Source organism: Coptis chinensis, chromosome 6, assembly GCF_015680905.1.
Source record: "Coptis chinensis isolate HL-2020 chromosome 6, ASM1568090v1, whole genome shotgun sequence".
NCBI lineage: Eukaryota > Viridiplantae > Streptophyta > Magnoliopsida > Ranunculales > Ranunculaceae > Coptis > Coptis chinensis.
In genome coordinates this window covers 30604814-30626778 of record NC_141461.1, presented here as the reverse complement: position 1 = coordinate 30626778, position 21965 = coordinate 30604814, and the positions used below count along the sequence as shown (strand labels likewise).

The window sequence follows — 21965 nt, the reverse complement described above, 5'->3', positions numbered from 1 at the left end:
CAACAGATCTAGTGAAACTAGAATATGTCCGGGAGCACCGGATTGCACACACCTTCTTCTTCCTCCAACAGATCCTCCACCACCAGCCACCAAGTTTCGGCCACCACAATCTCACCTCCTCCTCACATCGGGTTGACTCCCCATCATAAACCAACCAACTTTAATTAAGGCAAACACCTCAAATCATTCAATCCAAACTTCATCAACCTAGATCTAAAATTCGCGCCGCCATTAATAGCTTCTACCACCTCCGACAGCCCCCATTCGAACATCAATACCCACACCTCAACCCCTTACTACCCAATCTTCAATCAACACAAAAAAACAACAACCACAGTTCACCTAACTTTTACTGTCGATTTTCCTTAAGGCCGCCATTAACGACCTCTAAAAGTGTCAACAGCACCCATGACAACCTCCAAGCTCACAACTGTCGACGCCATTAACGTCTCCTTCCAACCTCAATCAATCCTTCTAACCCTATTACCAACAACCCATAAACAAAATACAACAGTTTAACATCACAATTAAAAACATAGTTTAAACAAATATGAACAGGACGACTCCGTTCCTTTGGCTGGGCGACGCCATTGACGCCCATTCCGAGCTTGAACAGCTTAAGTTCAGAGTTTCCAAAACCACGACCAAACAGAGTTTAAACGAAACACAAGCCGACATCTTGCTGTGGGGATTGCGCCGCCATTAACAGCTTGTCGATCTCCGAGTCTCAACAGAGTTTCAAAATACAGTTTAACCAATTTTTGACAACTACAGGATGAATGCTAATAACAAAATAATGAACCGAAAATATAAGCAGAAACTTTTTAACAAGATATCGGCATTAATTTTAAAAAACTATAAATTCGGTGAAATAGTAAAAATAGCTACTCACCTGTATTAAAACTCAACTCGACGAATCCCTCCTCGTCCGAATCGTCACGCTCCACCCTCCAGCAAACGAGTTTCTAGTTCTTCCTCCATTTTTATTATTTTATTTTTCTTGGAACCCTATTCTCCAGAACAATACGAATATATACTTGGGTTTGAAACCCAAGCCCAACACATACTCGGGCCCAGAAATCAGGCCCATATATCCCAAATCCAATCCAGCTGATTTTTAAATAAATAATTAAATTAATAAATTAATAAATAAAATACGTATTTTAAATACGGGTGTTACACTGTTCTTCTCCATATTTCCCACACTTTTCTTTTACTTCTCCCCTCTCTTTCTATAATACTTCCACTGTTTATACTTTATTTTTTTGAGTTCAACATCATTTTCAAATAATAAAAAAATATATTTTTCTCTATTTTTTCTGTTTGGATCTACACAATAGTAAATTTGGTGTTTTATTTTCCAATTATGTATAACAATTACATAGCTGATTTCAATTATTTGGTAATTTGAATTTTACATGATACTTTTCTAATATGAGGCCACAAATTTTGTTTTCGCCTTAGGCCTCTGGAGCGGGCCCTGCCCTGAGGACCGAAGTCTTTTCCGTATCCATAATTCCATACAGCCCAACTGAAAAAAGCTACCCAGAATCCAGAATTGTACTGAGAAGAAGGGTCCCACAAACTGAATCCCGACAACTCCCAACTTTCAACCGTCTTCCACGTTTCCCTTTTCCTCTTTTTTATTCCCCCGCCCTTTTCGTAATTTCCACTCGATTCCTCATTTCTTTACTCACTCAACTTGCTCACCAACCTCACCCACGCTCACATTGATTTAACTCCCACCATCATCAAATACCGGTGCCCTTCGGGTCCCACAACTGTCCCCACTTTAAAAACAAACATCACGTGTCCCCAACGGCTCATATTTCTTATATAAAATTACATCCGGTATCACCAGATAAAAAGTTCTAACATATATTTTGACAAAAATGAGTCGTTCGTACAATCCCTTTTTCTGGATTATCCTCAAAAAAGAACATTTTTTTTTTACTCAATTTGCCAACAAAATTATTAAAATTCCCAGGTTAATTTTCTTACCTCTCAATTTCATTTTGCGTAAAATTAGGCTTTATTTGTCTAATTTTGATAATTATTGCATTTTTTTTTCCAGGTTTATGAGGTGATTATTGTAATTATAATTAATTAAAAAATAAAAATAAAATGGCATCAATGAATCCAAAACCAATACAAGCGCGACCACCATTTAATGATTATGAAGATGATTATGAAGATAGTGATGATGAAGAAGAAGAAGATGATGATGAAAATGAAGGTGGTGATGAGGATATGGATGACGTTGAAGATGATGGTGCTCAAGGAATTACTACTTCAGCTAATCATCACCATCATAGTAATAATAATAGAGGAGAACATAGTAATAGTAATAATAATAATAGTACGGTGGCTTTGCGGCCCAGGACTAGTGAGCTTACTCTTTCATTTGAAGGAGAGGTTTATGTTTTTCACGCCGTGACTCCCGAAAAGGTCTGTTTTTCTTACTTTTATTATTATGATGAATTAAATAATTTTGTTATGTGTTGATTAGTTGTACTGACCAGTAAGCCAGTTGAATTGGGAAATGGGGGCATAGGATTAGTTGGACCATCAGCTTACACACTGTAAAGTCGTGCATGTTAATGTTTGTATTGCTTGGATTCCTCACGTACAATTATTGTCGCCCACTTTCTTTATAACCGGCTTTTAGATTGAAATGTATTATTTAGCAATTCTCATATTTGAAGGCTTGTAATAGAGCACTGTACAACGGTTTTTAATGGTCAAATTTAAATTTAGGATAGAGGTTGTATAGGAGATGCCCTTATAGTTGATAGAGAGCATGAGTTTTGAAGCCATCAATTGCATTAGAAAGAGGACTTATTGAAAATCTGTCTCACGAGTTTGGTTGAGATTCATGTGTTTTAGGGGTTTTAAGTTCGGTTTTTAAAATCACGAAGTGAATACAAATTGCTTAAGGTATTATGATCTGTTTGTTGAGACACCTATTTAGTCTTTTTGAAGTTTTAGGATACCTATTTCTATTTTCTGTGCAATACGATTATTAGAAGTCTAGTTAGTTTTTTTTTTTTTAGGAAAGTAGAAATTAATTAGAACCCGTTTTCAATTTCACTTGTCTATACTTTAAAGATAGTTAATGCAGTGTAATGGATAGTTGTAATTACATAATAAGACTTGATTGAATTGGATGAGAGGAGTTCTGGTTGATGCAGTCTATGGTTGCTCTGTATGGAGAGGGATCATGAATAACAGGGAAGAACTCTTGACACATACAAGATTAAAGGGTGGTAATAGTGAGAAGACCCTTTCATAGGGAGATGCATGGTGTAAAGATAAGCTCCTTTGTGCTAATGCTTATAAAACATATTTACCAAGAGGAAGACTCACATGGAGCAACCCTTCCTTGTAAACACTGGGGGCATGTCTTGGGACCTTGAGCTTCAGAGACCTCTAAATGATTGGGAGAATATAAAAATGGTCTGATACTGCTCACTTACTAAATCAGGTTACCATAAGCCCACAAGTGCTGTCACTGTTAGAAGAGTGTGGGGTAATAACAACTATACCTTTTCGGTCAAGTCATGCTATTGTGCGCTCGAAAAAAGGAGAATAGCTGATTTCAAACTTGGGTATGCAAAGTGGCATTGGAAGATGATTTGGAAAGGGAAGTTTCATTTAAGGTCTGTTTCTTCACATGGACTTTGTTTCATCGGCGTGTACTGCCTATCCATAACCTGCAAACGTGTGGGAAATTATGATTACGTGATGTCTCATGTGTCGGCTTGAAGAAGAGAATATCCAACATCTATCTAGAGACTGCCCATCTACAAAAGCAATGCGATTTTCTATTGGCGATTTGGAAGCTTTTAGGATCTCTTGAGACAAAATTTCTTCCAGTGACAGTCATGTGTACTATGAAGTCGTGTCTATGGTTTTGGGTGTCTAAAGATTCTACAGAGAGGGGACACAGATTAGAAGACCTTGTCTTTGAGTGGGATAATGAAAATTTAGCCGAGCTTCCCTTGCATTTTGAAGCCAATCTTATAATTGGCATCAAACCTTCCCTAGTACATTGCTAAGGAGATTGTTTCATTCTGTTATTTGTTTCACCGGTAAATAGAAGAGTAAAAGAAAAATGGATTGGAGATGTTTCTTTTTCCCATTGTCCGTGACTTTTTCTGTGAGAATCAACAAGCCTTAGATGCGAACTAATTTCCGTCACTTTCGTAGAGAAAAAATGATGTTTAATTGAAGGTTTTCAATCCGCTGCCGGTAAATTGTACTTTGCATTAATCCTTGGTGCAGTTATGGGTGCATGCCAGTAGGTGCTGTCGAACCTTTTCTCGTGATATACAATATCTATCACTATAAGATTCTGTGAAGTGCACGTCTTATCTTGAATGAGACTACAATATGCTTGTAGCTTGGTGTGGTTTAGAAATGTTTTACGACTTGTTCAGCAGATGCGCTTGGAATGTTGTACAATGTCAATTGATGTCTAAAAGCTATCCGTTGCCGAGAAAAGTTGCGTGTAAGTGGCCGACTTATTGCCTTCCAAACTGGAGTAATTCGAATTCAAGTTACTATAATAAGCCCATGCACGTACTCATTTTTTACATTAGATGATCGTATGATAAAAGCATCTTGAAGTAGGACCCTGGACTTGGCAAAGAAGCATAAGTTCACACTATAGGTTGGCAAGTTCAATCAATGTTTTGAGAATTGATCAATGTTTGCAGGCATAAAGATTTGAGTAGTGAGTGTGAAGTTAATGAATGATGATTGTTTCTTAGATCAAAATGATTTCATGGGAAAAGAATGTTAGTCAAATTACCAGAAAATGAAAAGAAGTGATGGGCGTTTTTACATTTAGAATACTAAATGTAAAAGGTAATTCATAGATGATTACATTTAGAATACTAAATGTAAAAGGTAATTCATAGATGATTTTTGAGTGGGTTCATGTATTATTATGTACTTCCAATCTGGATTCTGTGAAATATGGGCGTTTCATTTTTTTTGGGGGGTTTGTTAGGTAGGGAGTTATTGAGATTTATATCCCATATTGGGCATCGAAATCCTCGCCTAAAAATATTTAAATCCTGGGGCCGCTTGGTCTTGAGTTGGATCTCCAAATTTAATATGATATCTTAGCGGGCTATTTTTCTAACCCAAAAGGCCCATGTACTCAATGTCACACATTTAAAACTGTCCATGTGTTTGGCTTGTCTCAGATAAAAATATTAAAATCCTGGTGCCAGTTTAGACCATTCAACGCTTTGGGGGGTATGGAGTTGTTGATATTTATAATCCCATATTGGGATTCTAAAGCCCCACATATAAATATTTAAATCATGTGGCGGCCCTACTCATTGCCAATTGTTGTGCTGAAGAAGTAGCATATTAAAATATGGGTTTTAGTCTCATATCGAGTCGGTAGGTAGGTAGCACTAGTAGTATGTCTCACAATCTTCCCTTCCTCAAAAGCTAAACCATCAATGGCAGCAACATACGATAAACTCCTTAACAAGAAGGCTAAAACAAAAAGAAAACACAGAAAATTATACCAGAGAACTCGGCACCACGACATAAAAAATTAGTCAAACTCTTACAAGCTGAACCATAAAAGAGAGTCAAACCCTTACAAATGAAAGTGCTTATCAACTAACCAATAATCATCAGGGATTCTTACTAAATTGCGAGAGGAGGGAAAAATTGCATAACAAACATTGAACTTCAGTATTTTTGTGGAAATTTGGTAGTTAAAAAAAAAAAAAAATTTCACGTTAGGTTTCTTACTAATTAAATTTTTGCATCTAACTTAAAAGTAATTGGTAATAATAAGTGGAAAGGCTCAAAGACTTATATACTTTTGTGTGGGGCTTAACATATACCATGTGGGGATAAACATCTCAAGACGCCCCTTACGTGTGACATTACTTGAGCCTAACACGTGGACAAACATATTTGGGTTACGTGGAGTAACAAACAATGTCCTTTGGGCCAAACACAATAGTCCGCTCTAATACCATATTTAATTTGGGCATCCAACTTAAAACAAATTGGTAAATAAGTGGGGAGCCTCCAAGACTTATAGATTTTTATGTTTGGCTTAACATATCCCATGTGGGACTAAGTATCTCAATACTACCAAATATGGAATATAGACATAAGGTAGGTTTTACTATTATGCTTTTTTTGCATCTACTCATCTTTGTTAAGATGTTAATATAACAGGTGCAAGCGGTGCTACTACTTTTGGGAGGGCCGGAAATTCCTACTGGCGTGCCCAGCGTAGACGTTGCCTACCATCAAAACAATAGGGTACAATTCCTTTTGTTCACTTCTAGTAATTTTACTTTTTGCACATTTTAAATTTTCTCTGTGGCTTTTCCAGCCTACAGGAGATACACCTCGGCGTTCGAATGTTTCACGAAGAGTTGCTTCCTTAGTCAGGTTTCGCGAAAAGCGGAAAGAACGATGTTTCGAGAAAAAAATTCGCTATACTTGCCGCAAAGAAGTAGCTCTGCGGTAAGGAGGATTTCTTTTGTTGTATGTGCTTATTGATCTTGTTGAGCTGTGGTTTTCTCTTTAAAATGTTTAAACTTCTGCCGCTCTGCACTTGAAAATGACCAAAATGGCCTTCAAATTTGACTGAGAATTTGAGTTTGATATAGGTTTGGGGCGATATATGTAGTCCATTGGAAGTATATATGATCCAAATAAAACTCAAAATAGTTTTTAAGTACACCATTGGGGATGGTTCTTAGCCCCTGTACTTGTATTCTTGATTAAGGTTACACATTGTGATTGTTGATAAGTATACCCTTATAGGGTAGTGCAAGTTATCTGTTGGTTTTGCATTTGATTTTCTGATGGTATTTTACATTACTTGATATTCAGTGTTGTGCTAGAATGAGCTATTGTTTGAACTTCATATTTGTTCATATAGACAGCACCGGAAGAAAGGCCAGTTTGTATCTGTAAAACAGAGCTACAAGGAAGGGTTATCAGCGGCTTCAAGTTGGGATCCCTCACAGGGCACCTTCAAGGATGATAGCACTCGCCCCGAAACTTCGTGAGTTGCATTAGTAGCTTGATGTAGAGACTGTCTGACTGCTAAGTGTGGATTCTAACATTTCTGTTTCAAATGTAGTTTACGGAAATGTCAACATTGTGGGACCAATGAGAACTCCACACCAGCTATGCGTCGTGGCCCAGCCGGTCCAAGGACTTTATGCAATGCATGTGGGTTAATGTGGGCAAATAAGGTTTGTTTATGGTCAGTAATTTGTTTTTGTCGTTTTGTCCTTACTCTGTGTACGTTCAATAATTTCTTCAAGGATTCTACATCCAGTGAAAAAGATGTGATGTAGTTCTTTGGTCAGTTCAGGAGGAAGTCATATTATAATTTAATAAATATAGTAGACTGAGATGAGAACTTGATATAATATTTTCTACGTATTGGTGGCTGATCCTCTAATTTATATTTCGTTTAAATTTGATTGCATTTGCTGTTTTTAATCATGAATATGAATATGTTGGGAAAAGGCGTGGTATTTCCAATATAGTAAGTTCTGTACTTGTTGGATTTACGAATTTTATTGTCAAATCAGCTGATTTTTAGATTCTGTTAGGAAAAAGATGTCATTTAAGATGTTTAGGAACTGAAGCATCCTTAGCATCTCTATTGATGATGTCGAGAATCTCTACATACTATTTTATAGTTTATGAATGCTGAATATCCTGCTTTTAACTTACCTATGAACTGCACCTGCTCGTCTCTTTCAAGTTAAATTTAATCCTTGGAAAGTGCTCTTTGGGGGAACCTTGTGCTGTTGACAATTATATTGTGGTTATTTCTGGTTAGAATTGTGTAGTTGTTGCCTATCTGCTTGTGAAGTTTCCAGGAATATCACATTTTTTTTATTACAATATTCTTGCGTCCCCCTGCGCGTAGTTTGGAAAACAGAAAAATGTACACAATTAAAAGTTGTAGAGCAGAAAAAAGCAAATGATATTGGATGACAACTCTAATACTTCTGTACTTGGTAATTAACTGACATTATGTTTACAAGCTGTAAATTTTTTTCATAATTTTTCTTGGGAACGCTCCAATTAGGGCGAAACTTTATATAGAATATCGAAAGTAAAAACACGAACATAATATATAACAGTAGATCAATTAGCAACTGAATTGAAACTGCAGTTAACTTCCTAATTGGCACTTTCATAGCGTGCCTTTGCAGATCTTAAGTTCGTTTAAGTTTCTTAACATGAATTCAACTTCTTCCTTGCCATAAATGATTTGTACATGGTTTCGCCATGATGAATTGGATCTCCATCCTTTTTGATTTGCAGGGGACTTTAAGAGATCTTACCAAGAGTGGAAGGAGTGTTCCTGTCAATCAAAATGAGCAGGTGTTTATTCTGTGAAATCTAGAAATGCTTTGCAGAAGTCTGACTCTTACCAACAGAAATATGCTCTATAAAAACTAGTAATATGACCTTTCAGCTCAGAAATCAATTATGTCTTCTTGTGCGGTTGATTCTATTTTTCTCTTTGACTGGGTTATTCAGGAGATTAAAACGTTAACCATGGGAACTGAAATTTCCTCAGCTGATCCTGATGAACAGGTACTATAATTTTCCCTTTGTCAAACAGAATTACTTTAGGACAGAGAGACAAAAACGTCTGTGAAGTGCTTCAGGCTTTTCCTCTTCTGATTAGATTGGTCATGAAAAAACTTGAAGATGCTACGTACTTTGGATAATGATAAATTTATAATCTTAACTTGGATGAGCAGGTATAAATCTATTACATCCGGGATGCTTCAACCCTGTTGGGAAATTTGTTATGTATTTCCATTGCTACTTTAAAGAAAGAAAAATCAAATCAAAAGCGGTCTGTATATGTAGTTTTATCTAATGAACTGAGCGAAGTATGTGCTAAGAGTCCGAATCCAGTGGCGGCTGAACTTGGATAAGAAATCCAAGTCCTTCGAGTTTAACACCACTCCTCCTGACAGTTCAATAACATATCCAATCAACACAGAGTGAGTAGGAGATGTGCAACAAAAAAAAAAAAAAAAAAAAAAAAAATCGACAAGTTGTATCTGGATTTAAATCCAAGGATTTTCAACTACTAGATACTTTGGAAATATATCTGATGTGTCTTTGTCACGGAAGCAAGAACAATAGATACACAATGTATGAAAATACCCAAAACTAGGGTTTATTGAATAAAAATGAATTTCACAAATTCAATCTAATAATAAATCAAGTCCGATCATCTCTTGTTTACAATGGTATTTATAAACAATCAATGAAACCTAAATAGAAACCAAACTCTATTTCTAAATCCTAATTAGAAACTAATAATAATTGAAATAGAAACCAAGCTAAAAAGAAACAATTAGTCTAAATAATAGAAATATTTAAGCATGTGCAACACACATGCTAACCATAATGTGTCCTCACATCAATCCCCCCAGCTTGAGAAGAGCTCGTCCTCGAGATTAAGTCTTTGTACTTATGGTAGAAAGTAGGATCTATGTGTTGAAATGCAACATCAGAAATCCATGTATTTTTTGAAGATGGACGGTTACACCACTTCGCTAAATAACAATCATAAGTACCCTGGCTAGTTGTAGTGGAAGAGACCTCAATGGCAGTTTCAATTCGATCTTAGTAGCGGTAGCAGGAACCACAGTATTATCGACAGGCAAGGGAATACACTATCGCCAAGAAAAAGAGTGAGATTAGCCACATTATGAGTGCAAGATATATGCATCTCGGGAGGGAGGTCCACCTCATAAACATTATTTCCATGACGGGCAACAATAGGAAATGGGCCAAAACGTCACATCATTAACTTGTGAGATGAAGGTCGACATTCTTTTCTCAAATAAACCATGACTAAATCACCAACTTGAAAAGTCACTAAATGTTTGTGTTTGACCTTGTGTACATTAGTCTTATATATGACATATGATTTCTCCAAACTCTTCTTGACATCCTCATGAATAATTGTAATCCGAGAAGCAAATTCCTCAATAGAAGCACAAACTGGAATAGTTGATGGAATAGGAGCAAGATCAAGAATGGTAAGAGGATTCATGCCAGTAACAATCATGAAGGGAGAAAGACCTGTAGAACGGTTGCCAGAGTTATTATAGGCAAACTCTGCTTGAGCTAAAACAAACTCCCAAGATTTGGGATTATCATCAATCAAGCACCTCAGTAGATCTCCCAAACTACGATTGACAACCTCGGTTTGCCTATCAGTCTGTGGGTGAAAAACGGTAGAAAGTTGGAGTTTACTCTTAAAAAGCTTCCATAATGTTTCCCAAAAATAGCTAGTAAACCTGACATCTCTGTCAGAAGTGATAGTGTGAGGTAAGCCATGCAAACACATAATCTCATGAAAGTATAAATGAGCAACCTGTGGAGCATCTGTAGTACGTGTGCAAGGAATGAAATGGGCCATTTTGGAGAAACGATCCACAACCACAAAAATGGAATCCTTGCCATGCGTAGAACGAGGTAAGCCCAACACAAAGTCCATGGAGACATCAATCCAAAGTATGTCAGGAATTGGAAGTGGAGTATATAAACCAGCATTAGTGTGCTTACCTTTCGCTGTTTGGCAAACATAACATCGCTCAATAAACCGGTTAATATCTCTACGCATAGTAGGCCAAAAGTACTTCTCTCTGATAGAGACAATGGTCTTTATAATCCTAAAGTGACCACTCAACCCCCCAACATGCATTTCAGTCATAATCTAATCACGGAGGGAAGAAACAGGAATACAAAGTTGTGAACCCTGAAATATGAAAACCATCATGGAGAAAAAACTCACTAGATACACAATTATGTATCAAACAATCGGCATGGATAGGACCAAAATAGGCATCTTGGGAATATAAGTCACATAACGCATCAAAGCCAAACCAAGATGTACGGAGAGTAACAAAGAGATGAGAATGACGACTCAAAGCATCGACAACTCGATTATCCTTTCCAACCTGAAACTGTAAATGGAAAGTATACTTCTGTAAAAATGAGTTCTACTTAATATATCGAGCACTGACATCCTTCTGGGTATTAAGATAGCGAAGAGAGCTTCATGGTCAGACTTGATGATAAACTCACGATGAATAAGATAATGATGCCAATGTCGTATAGCTTGTACAACTGCATAGTACTCCAAGTTATTTGTAGAATAATTTAGTTTAGCACCAGTAAGTTTCTCACTGTAGAAAGCAACTTGCTTGCCATTTTGATTCAAAACAACACCAATGCCATGCTTACAAGCATCACATGTCACCTCAAATAGTTGGGTGAAATCTGGCAAAGCTAAAACAGGAGCAGAAGTCATCTTCTTCTTAATTAAGTCAAATGCTTCATGAGCTTCAGTAGTCCATTTGAAATTTTTTTCACTTGTCAAAGCAGTAAGAGGAGCCATAATACTGCTAAAATTATGAATGAACTTCATATAGAAAGAAGCTAGCCCATGAAAACTACGTACTTGAGTCACTGTAGTAGGAATAGGCCACTCAATAATAGCCTGGACTTTGGAGTCGTCAACACGAATACCATTAGCCAAAACCACAACCCCAAGAATACCACAGAGTCAACCATGAAAGAACATTTCTTAAGCTGTAAATAAAGCTTTTCAGTACACAAAACACCTAAAAGAGTCTTAATATGTTGTAGATGTTCAGACTCAGAAGAACTGTATATCAAAATATCGTCAAAGTAGACAACACAGAACTTGTTCAAATAAGGCCTCAAAACTTGAGTCATAAGACGCATGAAAGTAGAGGGAGCATTAGAAAGACTGAAGGGCATGACCGACCACTCATAAACTATCATTCGTCTTAAACGCAATTTTCCATTCATCTCCAAGGCGGATCCGAATATGATGAAAACTAGATCTCAAATCAAGCTTGGAAAACACCTTAGCACCATGCAAAGAATCTAGCATATCCTCAAGGCGTGGAATAGGAAAACGATATTTCACAATAATCTTGTTAATAGTCCTGCTATCAACACACATCATCCAACTCCCATCTTTCTTAGGAGTGAGTAAAGCTGACACAGCACAAGGGGACATACTCTCGTGAACAAATCCCTTAGCCAATAACTTAGAAACTTGCCTCTGTAATTCGGCATGTTCAGAAAGAGCCATGCGGTAATGTAGCAGATTAGGAAGAGGTGCCCCAGGAATTAAATCAATTGCATGTTGGATGTCACGCAAAGGAGGCAATCCTCCGTCAGTAGGCTCATTACATATCAGAAAAGGAGTCTAATAATGGTTGTAACACGTGGGATAGTAGTCAGACATGAAACAAATGATTCAATAATTGCAACAAACATACCACAGTCACGCCCTATTGCTAGAAAACCCGACTTCACTGGTGGGCGTGGAGAAGAGATAGGCCGCACTGGAGCCCATGGTGTTGTTAAAACAATCGTCTTACCATGAGAGTGAATGTATAAGTGTTATCGCGCCCATTATGAAGGACAATGATATCATATTGCCATGGTCGACCAAGTAGCAAATGGCAAGCATCTATAGGTGCAACTGAACACCATACTTTATCGTTGTATGTGAGACCAATAGAGAAAGGAACCAAGTATCAGCAAGTAACTTTGACCGTAGCACCATCCTATAACCAAGAAAAGGTATAAAGTTTAGGGTGTGGTTCATCCTTGAGTTTCAATTGTCCACCATATCTGTAGAGGCAATATTGTCACTAGAACCACTGTCAATGATAACATTACACAACTTGCCATCCGATGTGCACTGTGTACGGAAAATATTATAACGAAGCCATGATATAGGATCTTGCTTAACAACTGGAGTGATTAAAGAATGGCGAACAATCAACATGAGACAACTGGAATCTGCGGGAGTCAAAGTTCCACAAATCTCAATGGGTTCTGCCTCAAGAGGAGTGAGATTCTCCTCATCCTGTGTTAAACCAACACACTTGCGGTTAGGGCAGTCGCTGCGAACATGTCCAATCTCCTTGCACTCGTAGCATGTAGCAGGACCCAGTCGAGTAGGAGGGGGTGGTTTGGAAGAAGAGGCAACAGGAGTGGCACTAGCAGTAGCAGAATGAGAAGAGCGAAACAATTCTTTAGCTTTGAGAGCATATCTAATGGCGTCAGACATATCATAAATATCCTTGAAAGCTAATTCCTCTCGAATTGAGTTCTGTAAACCATTCAAATATCTCCCAACTTTTTGATCCACAAACTCAAACAAGTCAGCTCGTGTACACAACAAAAGAAACTCCTCATTATACGCAGTCACTGTCTGAAGTCTTTGTTTCAAGTTCTGAAGACGCATGAAGAAATCCCTTTCATAGTCATAAGGAATAAATTCTTTCTTTAACTCACGGCGCATCTTGATCCATGTAGTAATTTTGTGACGGCTTGTTTGTTCACGAGTTAAATTCATCCCACCAAACAAGTGCATAACCCGTTAATTTACACCAATTTAACACACTTGGGATTCGTCATGTTTTTATAATCAAAGACTTTCTCAATCTTATTTAACCAATCCACAAAACTGTTGGGCTTTAATTTGCCATCAAATTCAGGCACATCTAAGCGTATATCACCCATTTGATTTTTCTCCAAAATTCGCAAAAAACGATTAGTATCAAAATTACCTGCATTAATTTGCCAATTTTGTTGTGGTCCGCGCCTTTGGTTTTGATTAGTGCGGTTACCATGACGCGGTGGAGAAGGACCAGATGAAGAATCAGAAGGATCTGGCAGATCAAAATCACGGGCATTATGGCGTGGTTGGCGGCGATTTCTTCGCGGTGTACTTGGTGGAGAATCAGACGTATCAAGTGTGTAGGGTGCATCGTGTTGCCCACGACCATTAGTTGCTGGACCCTTGACATACTGATTGGTAGGCCTCAAATTGTCTTGTTTGGCATTATAACCAGACCCATAAGTTGCTTAACGTCTGTGGGCTGGGTGGTTAGAAGCCCGTTGGTTATTCCCTAATTGAGCCCGACCAATTAGGGAAAGTCATCACCACTTCGAACGCCTCTTCCTGGTTTCACTGCTTCTCTGTCTCTCTCGAGTTGGAGTCAAACCACGATGTTGATTAGCGGGAAACTTAGTTCTACCCTGAAGAAGGTTAGTTGTTGGTAGCAAACCACTTTTGTGCTTCCAATTTCAAACTCGAAGTGGTGGTTGGGGATTTTTATCACCACCTCTATGTTGATAGTAGAGCTAAGTGTCCAAGGCCTTGCCTTGAGATGGAGTAATAGGAGGAAGATGACGCCAATCTTTTCGAATAGGAGATGATGGAGTCGAAGGCGATTCCTCTCTGCTGTGATTGTCCATGTGTTGCTGTTTGGGGTTGTGAGAAGCACCCAAATCGACAGCTTTAGAATGGGAAGTTGAAGCTGAAGAGTTATGTCGCGAGGGTGCATGATGGCGACGATGTGAGAGTTGAGGAAGTGAGGAGCTAGACGAATTGTCAGTCATAGGCAGGCAAGTTTGCTTCTGGGACCTTCTCAACCTCTAAAGTTTGCTCAACGTCAATTGTTTTTCCTTTTCCTTTCGGATTCTGCATCATCTTTTGCATATCCAATATCGCGTCTTCTACTTGATCCAGCCTTGTATTAACTCTGGGAGGTCAACCACGACCTCGTTCTTGATTTGCCATAGCAAATTAACCAAGAAAGTTGTCGAAATCTGATACCAATTTGATGTATCTTTGTCGTGGAAGTAAGAACAATAGATACACAATGTATGAAAATACCCAAAACTAGGGTTTACGGAATAAAAACGAATTTAATAAATTTAATCTAATAATAAATCAAGTTCGATTATCTCTTGTTTACAATGGTATTTATAAACAAATCAATGAAACCCAAATAGAAACCAGACTCTATTCCTAAATCCTAATTAGAAGCTACTAATAATCGAAATAGAAACCAAGCTAAAAAGAAACAACTAGTCTAAACGATAGAAATATGTAAGCATGTGCAACACACATGCTAATCATCATGTGTCCTCACATCAATATCATGCGGCCCCTGCTTAAAATAATAATAATAATTGATCTTAAGCAGCCTATGCGCATGATATGATGCTAGTGACTAAACATGAAATGTCTTTGTTTTTTGTTTTTCGGGGTCTGATTCTTTGATTGTGGTCATCAGGGAAGTCCAGAAGATTTGAAGCCTTTAACTTCAGAGACCGTGAATCATTGTCACGGTCGGGATGAACAGGTAATATTTATATCTTCCAAACAAGGATAAAATACAAATTTCACTTTGCAACTGTGTTTTCTTCAACCGAAGTCTGTTGGGAGCTTGTTTGTATTTTCTTCTTGACAATTTCCATGTTTTAAAATTTGTATTACTTTGGCACCATAGGCCTGCCGGTATGTAAAGTATTTTCTCTTACCAGTTTGGTAGTACTGTTGTTACCACCCGTAAGTACCATGCAAGCATGAGAAGTATATTCCTCCTGACGATTACTCTGATGTTTAAATTTATACTATTTTTATTACATAAATCTATCCTGACGGCGTGAAGTGTAACTATAAGTCCCATTTGTAACTACAAGTTGGGCACAGATTCCTGAGACACTTATTATGAGTTACATTATGCATTTCAAATGTCTCAGAAAAATCACCTAATGATTTTCTTTGGAATTAGTATATTTTCACCATTTCTTTTGTACCAAATAATGATAACTAAATTACTGTTTATAATGTATACAGTTGTTAATTCTTCAGTTGTATAATTACTTTTTTCATACAAAATCAGCTGATGATTTTCATTGGAAATAGTATTTTTTTTTCATCATTGCTTTGTACTGAATGATGAGTGGACTAGGCTGTATGCATGCAAAGTTTTATGTGCCTTGGTAATCATATCACTTTTTCTACTGTGTATATATATATATATTTTTTTTTATTTTTTTCTGAATTTGGGGTTGTGATTTGGCAGGAGACTCGACGGGATCATACTAGGCCTTTACCAATGAGAATGGAGAATCTCACTACCAACACTGAAGAGCAGGTATGGCCCTTAGGAACTGTTGGTTTTGTGCAAATAATCGCAGGGCTCTTCAACCTATAATGCTAATGTAATAAATGTGAAAGCAGTACCATAATATGTCTGGAGCTGTGTCGAGGAAGGCCTAACAGCTATGTTGAAATGGCATGCATTTCTCATTCTCGCATGGATTACAATTAAAAAGCATTTGACATTTGATGGTGTTCCGTGAACTACATTTTGATTTTTTTATCGATGCTATAAGCTCATCTGCAGTCATTTTTGTTATTTTAGTTAGTTAATTTCTCTATGCCTTAGTGCCTTATTTGTGAAGGCAACATTCTGGATGTTATTAAGTTGTGCGTTCTTAGTTATGCGCATTATATCTCAATGACTGAACCATAACTTCGGCATTTCCGTGAGCATTTTCATCTTAATGAGGAAGTGATATATTTGACTTTTGAAAAGAGATGGTTATTCTTATTCATCCGACTGCATGTTGATTTGCAATTTGGTATCCCCTTCTCTGATTTAAGGGTAGTCCTTGCAGGCAACTCTGTTTGATACTGCTGTCGTTTCGGCTGCCAAAATTGAGACTTCTGCAAATTTAGATAAACAGGTAACAATCTGCTGGTAACTTATCTGAGTTGAGAGGGTTTGAAAATTCTCTCAGAAGTTGCCTTTTTAACATGCTCTCATAATCCATGTTTGACAGAGATATTGACTTGCACATGAGAGCAACCAGCGGGGGGACTGACAGCAGTTCGAAGCCATATACCAAATTATCGGTCCATAGCTGGATACGAGGCTCACATCTGGTCCCTACTGACATAAGTTTTCGTGGAGTTGGTTTATGTTTATAAAACTCAGATTTTGTGTGTATTGGATTTGGTGGATATTTTACAGTGTTTTACTGATCAATCTATAGTATATGACTTTTCAAATCATTTTTCATGTTGACAGTTTTAAAGGGAATAATGCTGAAAGTTTACTGCACTTCCGAGGAATTTATTATATTTCATACCTGGAAACAAAATTCATCAATGCAAATATCATCTCTCTAAAGACTAACCCCCTTGTGGTTGTGGGTTTGAGGCCAAGAGGAGCCCACATGGTTTTGGGGGTTGGAGGAGTAACCGCGCAAGTATTAGTTGCTGACTTGCTGTTGTCTTTCTTCTCTGGACGAATTGTTGGAGTCACAGTTGGACGTGTAATGAGAGGTGTTTTTGAGTACGTTGGAGATATAGAAGCACTTAGTGGGATTGATATGATCGAAACTAGGGTGCAAAAAGCAGCTAATAAAGATGGACCGCGTGTAATGAGAGGTATTTTTGAGTACGATGGAGATATAGCACTTAGTGGGATTGATATGATCGAACTTAGGGTGCAAAAAGCAGCTAATAAAGATGGGCCGCGGCATATAGATATACAGTTTTCTAACTTTAACACCCAAAGACTTCGTTGTCTTTGCTTTTTTAATAATTTTCTAGTTTTACCCCCAAGAACTTAGGCCAATTAGTTTTATTCCCTCAGTTATTTTATTTAGAGGTTTACCACCCATAATTTAGGCCAATTAGTTTTATCCTCGTAGTTTTTTCATCTAGAGGTTTACCCCCAAGACCACAACACATCCAAGTCAATTGAGTTTGACTGTGATGTTTTTGGTCAAGACAAATGAAAAGACTCTAATGCCCTTTTCTAGGTATAATTACATAAATACTCTATGACTTTGGCGAAGACAAAATTGGAATTCAAATCATTTATATCACATGTCATGATCTTGTGAATTTTATCCGACGGCTACCACCAATTCTTCTCAAATGACATTCACACCCTTAACATTATGAAATTACATAATTAATCTCACAGTTGTTAAAAGCTACATGTATGCTAGGAGAAAACCAACCGTAAAAGGGCAATGAACTCTTTTTATGTGGTGTGGTAGTGGTGTATGACTTGGAGAAGATAATGTTATAGTGATGATAGTGATGGTGTCTGGCCGTCGGATAGAGTTCACAAGATCATGACAGCCATTAATTCTGGGGGTAAATCTCTAGATGAAAGAACTGGGGGGATAAAGCTAATTGGCTTAAGTTTTGGAGGGTTAAAGCTAGAAAACTATTAAAAGGGCAAGGAAGTTTTTTAACATGCATTGACCAAAAAGATAACAGTTGACTTAGATGTGGTGTGATCTTGGGGGGTAAAACCTCTAGATGAAAGAATTGGGAAGTAAAGCTAATTGGCTTGGCCTAAGTGTAAAAAGTAAGAAAAAACTGATAGATATATGACATATATCATCCAAAAGGGGGCGCTAGTCCCATTTTATGGGGTGTCAATACCGCTGCCCATAAAGATACCCAGGACCAAAACCCTAAACCCTAAACCAAGGACCAAAATAGCATCGATATATCTGATATATATCATTTTTTGGTACACCGACATCGATATTTCCGACATATATCCATCGAATATTGAACTTTTTTTTTTTTTTGATATATATTGGAATTTCCGATATAAAATTTTATATATATCGTTTGACTTTTTGACCATTTTTTAATATAAATCCGATATTTTCAATATATTTCCGATATTATATTTTCGATAAATCTGATATTTTTGATATTTTAAATAATTTGGACTGGTCACAAAAAAAAAATAGATATATCCGATATATATCGGTTTTTGGGTACACCGATATATTATATTTTGGTCCATGGGTTAAACAACTTTGTTAAGTTGACGTTGCCCAAGTAGTGACGTCAGTCCTGAGATTTGCGTACCATGGCAGTTAGCCATGTTAGGAACCTTTGGTTGAAAATGATCTGCTTACGTGGTTTGTTCCATTGTTTATCCAATTCAAAGGCAGAATTTATATACGATAAGATCTAATATAAAATTATAACCGGTTGAACCAAAAAGCCTATTAATATCTTCTTCTTCTTCTTCTTTAGTTTGTGACTGAATAAATGCCACATCAGTGATTAGTTTTATGTCTCACTATTGGATTCCAGAATAATATATACCGTCAAAAACTTGATTCTTAGGCAGTGGAAGTGTTGGTAAAGAAATATCAGCAAAAGTAGAGAAAAATCAGAGATGAAATGGACCGATGGGACCAACTTCAATCTCGTCTGGAGAGGTTGCAGGTATTCTTTAACTTCACATCAATATATATTTTTCCAATTTGTAATATTGATGGTATAAGCATTTGTTGATTCATGATTAGGTGCTCCAAGAGCCCAAAAGTTATGGTGTATTAAAGTGGAGATCCCTCAAGGACACTGTGAGTTTCAATCCTCCATTTGGCAAACAACAAAAAGGTTTTAAAATTCTTCTTAAACAGTTTTGTGTAATTTCTACTGCAATTTGATTCTAGTAAGCCTACTGCACTGGGCTTAATGGTTATATTGTATATATACTGGTATAAAATTTGGTTTAAATTCAAATGTGATTAGACTTGTTTCATAGTTTTCTACATTTGAAAATGCAGGAGCGACTTTCAAGGAATTGCGAATAGGGATTTGACCAAGTATTGCAGTTTGTATAGAGGGTCTTAAAGTTGTTTATGAAATGCACGAGTCTGAGTAAGTTGAAAGCCAATGTGTTCTCTCCGAATGATTCCCGCTTTTGTTTCGTGTAATTCTTTTGAGCCTCTTGAAAAATCTAAGAAATGTTTCATAATATGTTAAAACTATCATTGTGATGCTAGAAGATGTATCACAAGAATTGGTTAGTGGGTGTGGTGCACAAAACCATCTATTATACTATGTCTGGAGCTCCTATTACAGCTTATTATCAACATTCTCTCTTATTCAGAGGACTGCCTTTAACCCTATCGAACCAATAGACAAATACAAGTTTCTGTTTACTTTCTTTTATACAAATACCTATTTTAGGAAATTTTTGTACTCTCACTGTTCTCTGTTCCAAAATGACAGTTGTCTAATTTTGTTCATTTTCTTGGACTTTTTTTTTTGGGAGAAAAGAAACAGAATTTAATTCCGATTGTCAGTTTCTGACTTCAGTTATGGTTTTCAGATACCTCCTCAAATTATCTATTGTCTCTTCTCTTACGTCAAAGATACCACCACCTAGGTACGTCCCTTCAATTGTATTATTTAACTTGTTCATTTTCAGCGTATTAGTTTTGTTGACATTGTGGAGCTTCAAGAAAATAAGATGGTTTTGTGGGGCATATCTGTTAGATTTTTCTTCTTGTTTATTCTTCTATTAGAATTGAGCCAGTCAGATTTTTTGCAATGCATATCTTCTAGTTTTGAATCTATGTACCAGGCAGAGCTCCGAATGTGCTTCTCTAACCATCTTCCTAGTTTGTTAAGAACTTAAGATCCTGTGTAATGCTTCTTAGTCCTTTGCGCGGCTTGTAATTTTTTTTTATCACCTGGACTGTTTCCTTCCAGTGCTGGTGATGTTGGTGCACTCCGACAGCTCTTGATTGATCAGCCAAATATACCCAAAGAAGAAGGTTTGAAATAAGTATTTATATCCAATCCTTTGAACCTTGTAGTACTGACACACTTTATAGTTACCATCAATTGGACAGTATGGTGATCATTTTTCTTTTGACAACCATTTTTTTTTTGCAGTGCGATCTATTTTTGACATTATTTTTGCTGAAGAGTTATGTTGACTTTGTTCACATACAATCAGTTAGCAGCCATATGGTTTTATTAGAAAGTGTGGAAGTCACCTAAGAAAGTAAAGGTTCTGATTTTTCAAAGGTTACAAGATTATATGTGCTCATGACGAGCTGAAAATATACTGCAAAATTGCCTGCACAGAGGGATAGTCAACCGTAGCAGCACACTTGAACCAACTAAATCGGCATGCTATGTCTTCCCAGAAGTACAATATATGAATTGAATCTAATGAATGCATGAGGTCAGGACTCAGGTGAGTATCGAGTTAATTCACTGTATCACTATGATTTGTCGGCTAGGAGTATACAACAATTTTAATTTTTTGTATAATCACTGTAAGGGTAGTATAGATCAAGTGCACTATGATTGCCACTGTAGGTGGTAGCATAGTACAAAATATCCCGATATTTAGGGATATCTATCCATATTTCAGAAAAAGATATTTAAATATCATGATATGTTTAGAGATATATACGACTGCAAATATCAGTTATATTTCGATAATATTTGCGATATTTGTGATATTTAGAGATATTTTGCGATATTTGGCGATATTTTGTATATATAACAATTTTATTTAATATTTACCATTATATTTCAAATAAATATAAATAATGTATCATAATATATCAAGAAATATCTACGATATCCATGATATTTGTCGATATTTTGGATATATCTACGATATTTGCATGTGAAACAATGTCAAATATCCCCAAAGAGGGGGATATATCCACGATACATATCCAGAAATTGAATATCGATAAATACCCATATCCTGATATTTTGTACTATGGGTGGTAGTATGGATCAAATGCAAAATGACTGCTGCTGTAAATGATATTATATAAATTAATTGAAAGTTTGAATCACCCCGACTAAAAGAACATGCATTCATTGGAAAAAATAAACTTTGTCTGGATGATAGATATCTATCAGATAATGTTCTTGTAAAAAATAGTCAATTTGATCATGTTTTCTTGTAAGCTTCTCAGGCATGTACACCCGAAGTATCAAAACTATGCAAATGTCTCCAAAAGTTGCACTTCAATAATTTAAAGTGGCTCAAGTTAGGGACTGAATACAGTGTTGGTCAGATTCTTGTAATAAAAAATGTGCTGAAGCACTCGCCTAAATTTGAAGCTCTAGTCTTGGAGAACCGTATGATAATCGATAGCACAAAAAAGTTTCACTTAATTATGCTGAAGGGTAACCGTACTGTTCCGCCTTTGTCTCAAGGGCATTGGAGTCGTGGCTGAGCACTCAAGCGTGGGGCCAG

The 21965-nt window shown here is 36.9% G+C and overlaps 1 protein-coding gene and 1 pseudogene across 3 annotated transcripts; both read left to right on the top strand.

The window, feature by feature from the left end:
- The first annotated feature begins 1855 nt into the window (after nucleotides 1-1855).
- LOC147492547 (GATA transcription factor 28-like) lies at nucleotides 1856-16972 on the top strand. 2 transcript variants are annotated; one of them, XM_086564642.1, is made up of 12 exons: nucleotides 1856-1987; nucleotides 2075-2448; nucleotides 6217-6303; nucleotides 6377-6510; nucleotides 6932-7057; nucleotides 7136-7250; nucleotides 8341-8400; nucleotides 8560-8616; nucleotides 15183-15251; nucleotides 15978-16049; nucleotides 16576-16644; nucleotides 16741-16972. In XM_086564642.1, the coding sequence occupies exons 2-12, from the start codon at nucleotides 2125-2127 to the stop codon at nucleotides 16747-16749; spliced, it is 1122 nt and encodes a 373-aa protein (XP_086420768.1). In that variant the 5' UTR covers nucleotides 1856-1987; nucleotides 2075-2124; the 3' UTR covers nucleotides 16750-16972. The 2 variants fall into 2 exon arrangements, with proteins under 2 accessions (XP_086420768.1, XP_086420767.1); XM_086564641.1 differs by having other exon boundaries at nucleotides 16567-16644.
- A 164-nt stretch (nucleotides 16973-17136) lies between these two features.
- On the top strand, nucleotides 17137-21199 carry LOC147492546 (uncharacterized protein At5g43822-like; annotated as a pseudogene). Its single transcript, XR_015199469.1, has 7 exons — nucleotides 17137-17350; nucleotides 19074-19171; nucleotides 19252-19345; nucleotides 19516-19609; nucleotides 20064-20120; nucleotides 20447-20511; nucleotides 20633-21199. The product of XR_015199469.1 is annotated as an uncharacterized protein At5g43822-like (transcript).
- The last annotated feature ends 766 nt before the right edge of the window (nucleotides 21200-21965 follow it).

Coding starts and splice junctions, on each gene's coding strand:
- LOC147492547 (XM_086564641.1), top strand. CDS start 2,125: ATGGCATCAATGAATCCAAAACCAATACAAGCGCGACCACCATTTAAT. Junction 7,058..7,135: donor AGCACTCGCCCCGAAACTTC/GTGAGTTGCATT, acceptor TTTCAAATGTAG/TTTACGGAAATGTCAACATT. Junction 15,252..15,977: donor GTCACGGTCGGGATGAACAG/GTAATATTTATA, acceptor GTGATTTGGCAG/GAGACTCGACGGGATCATAC.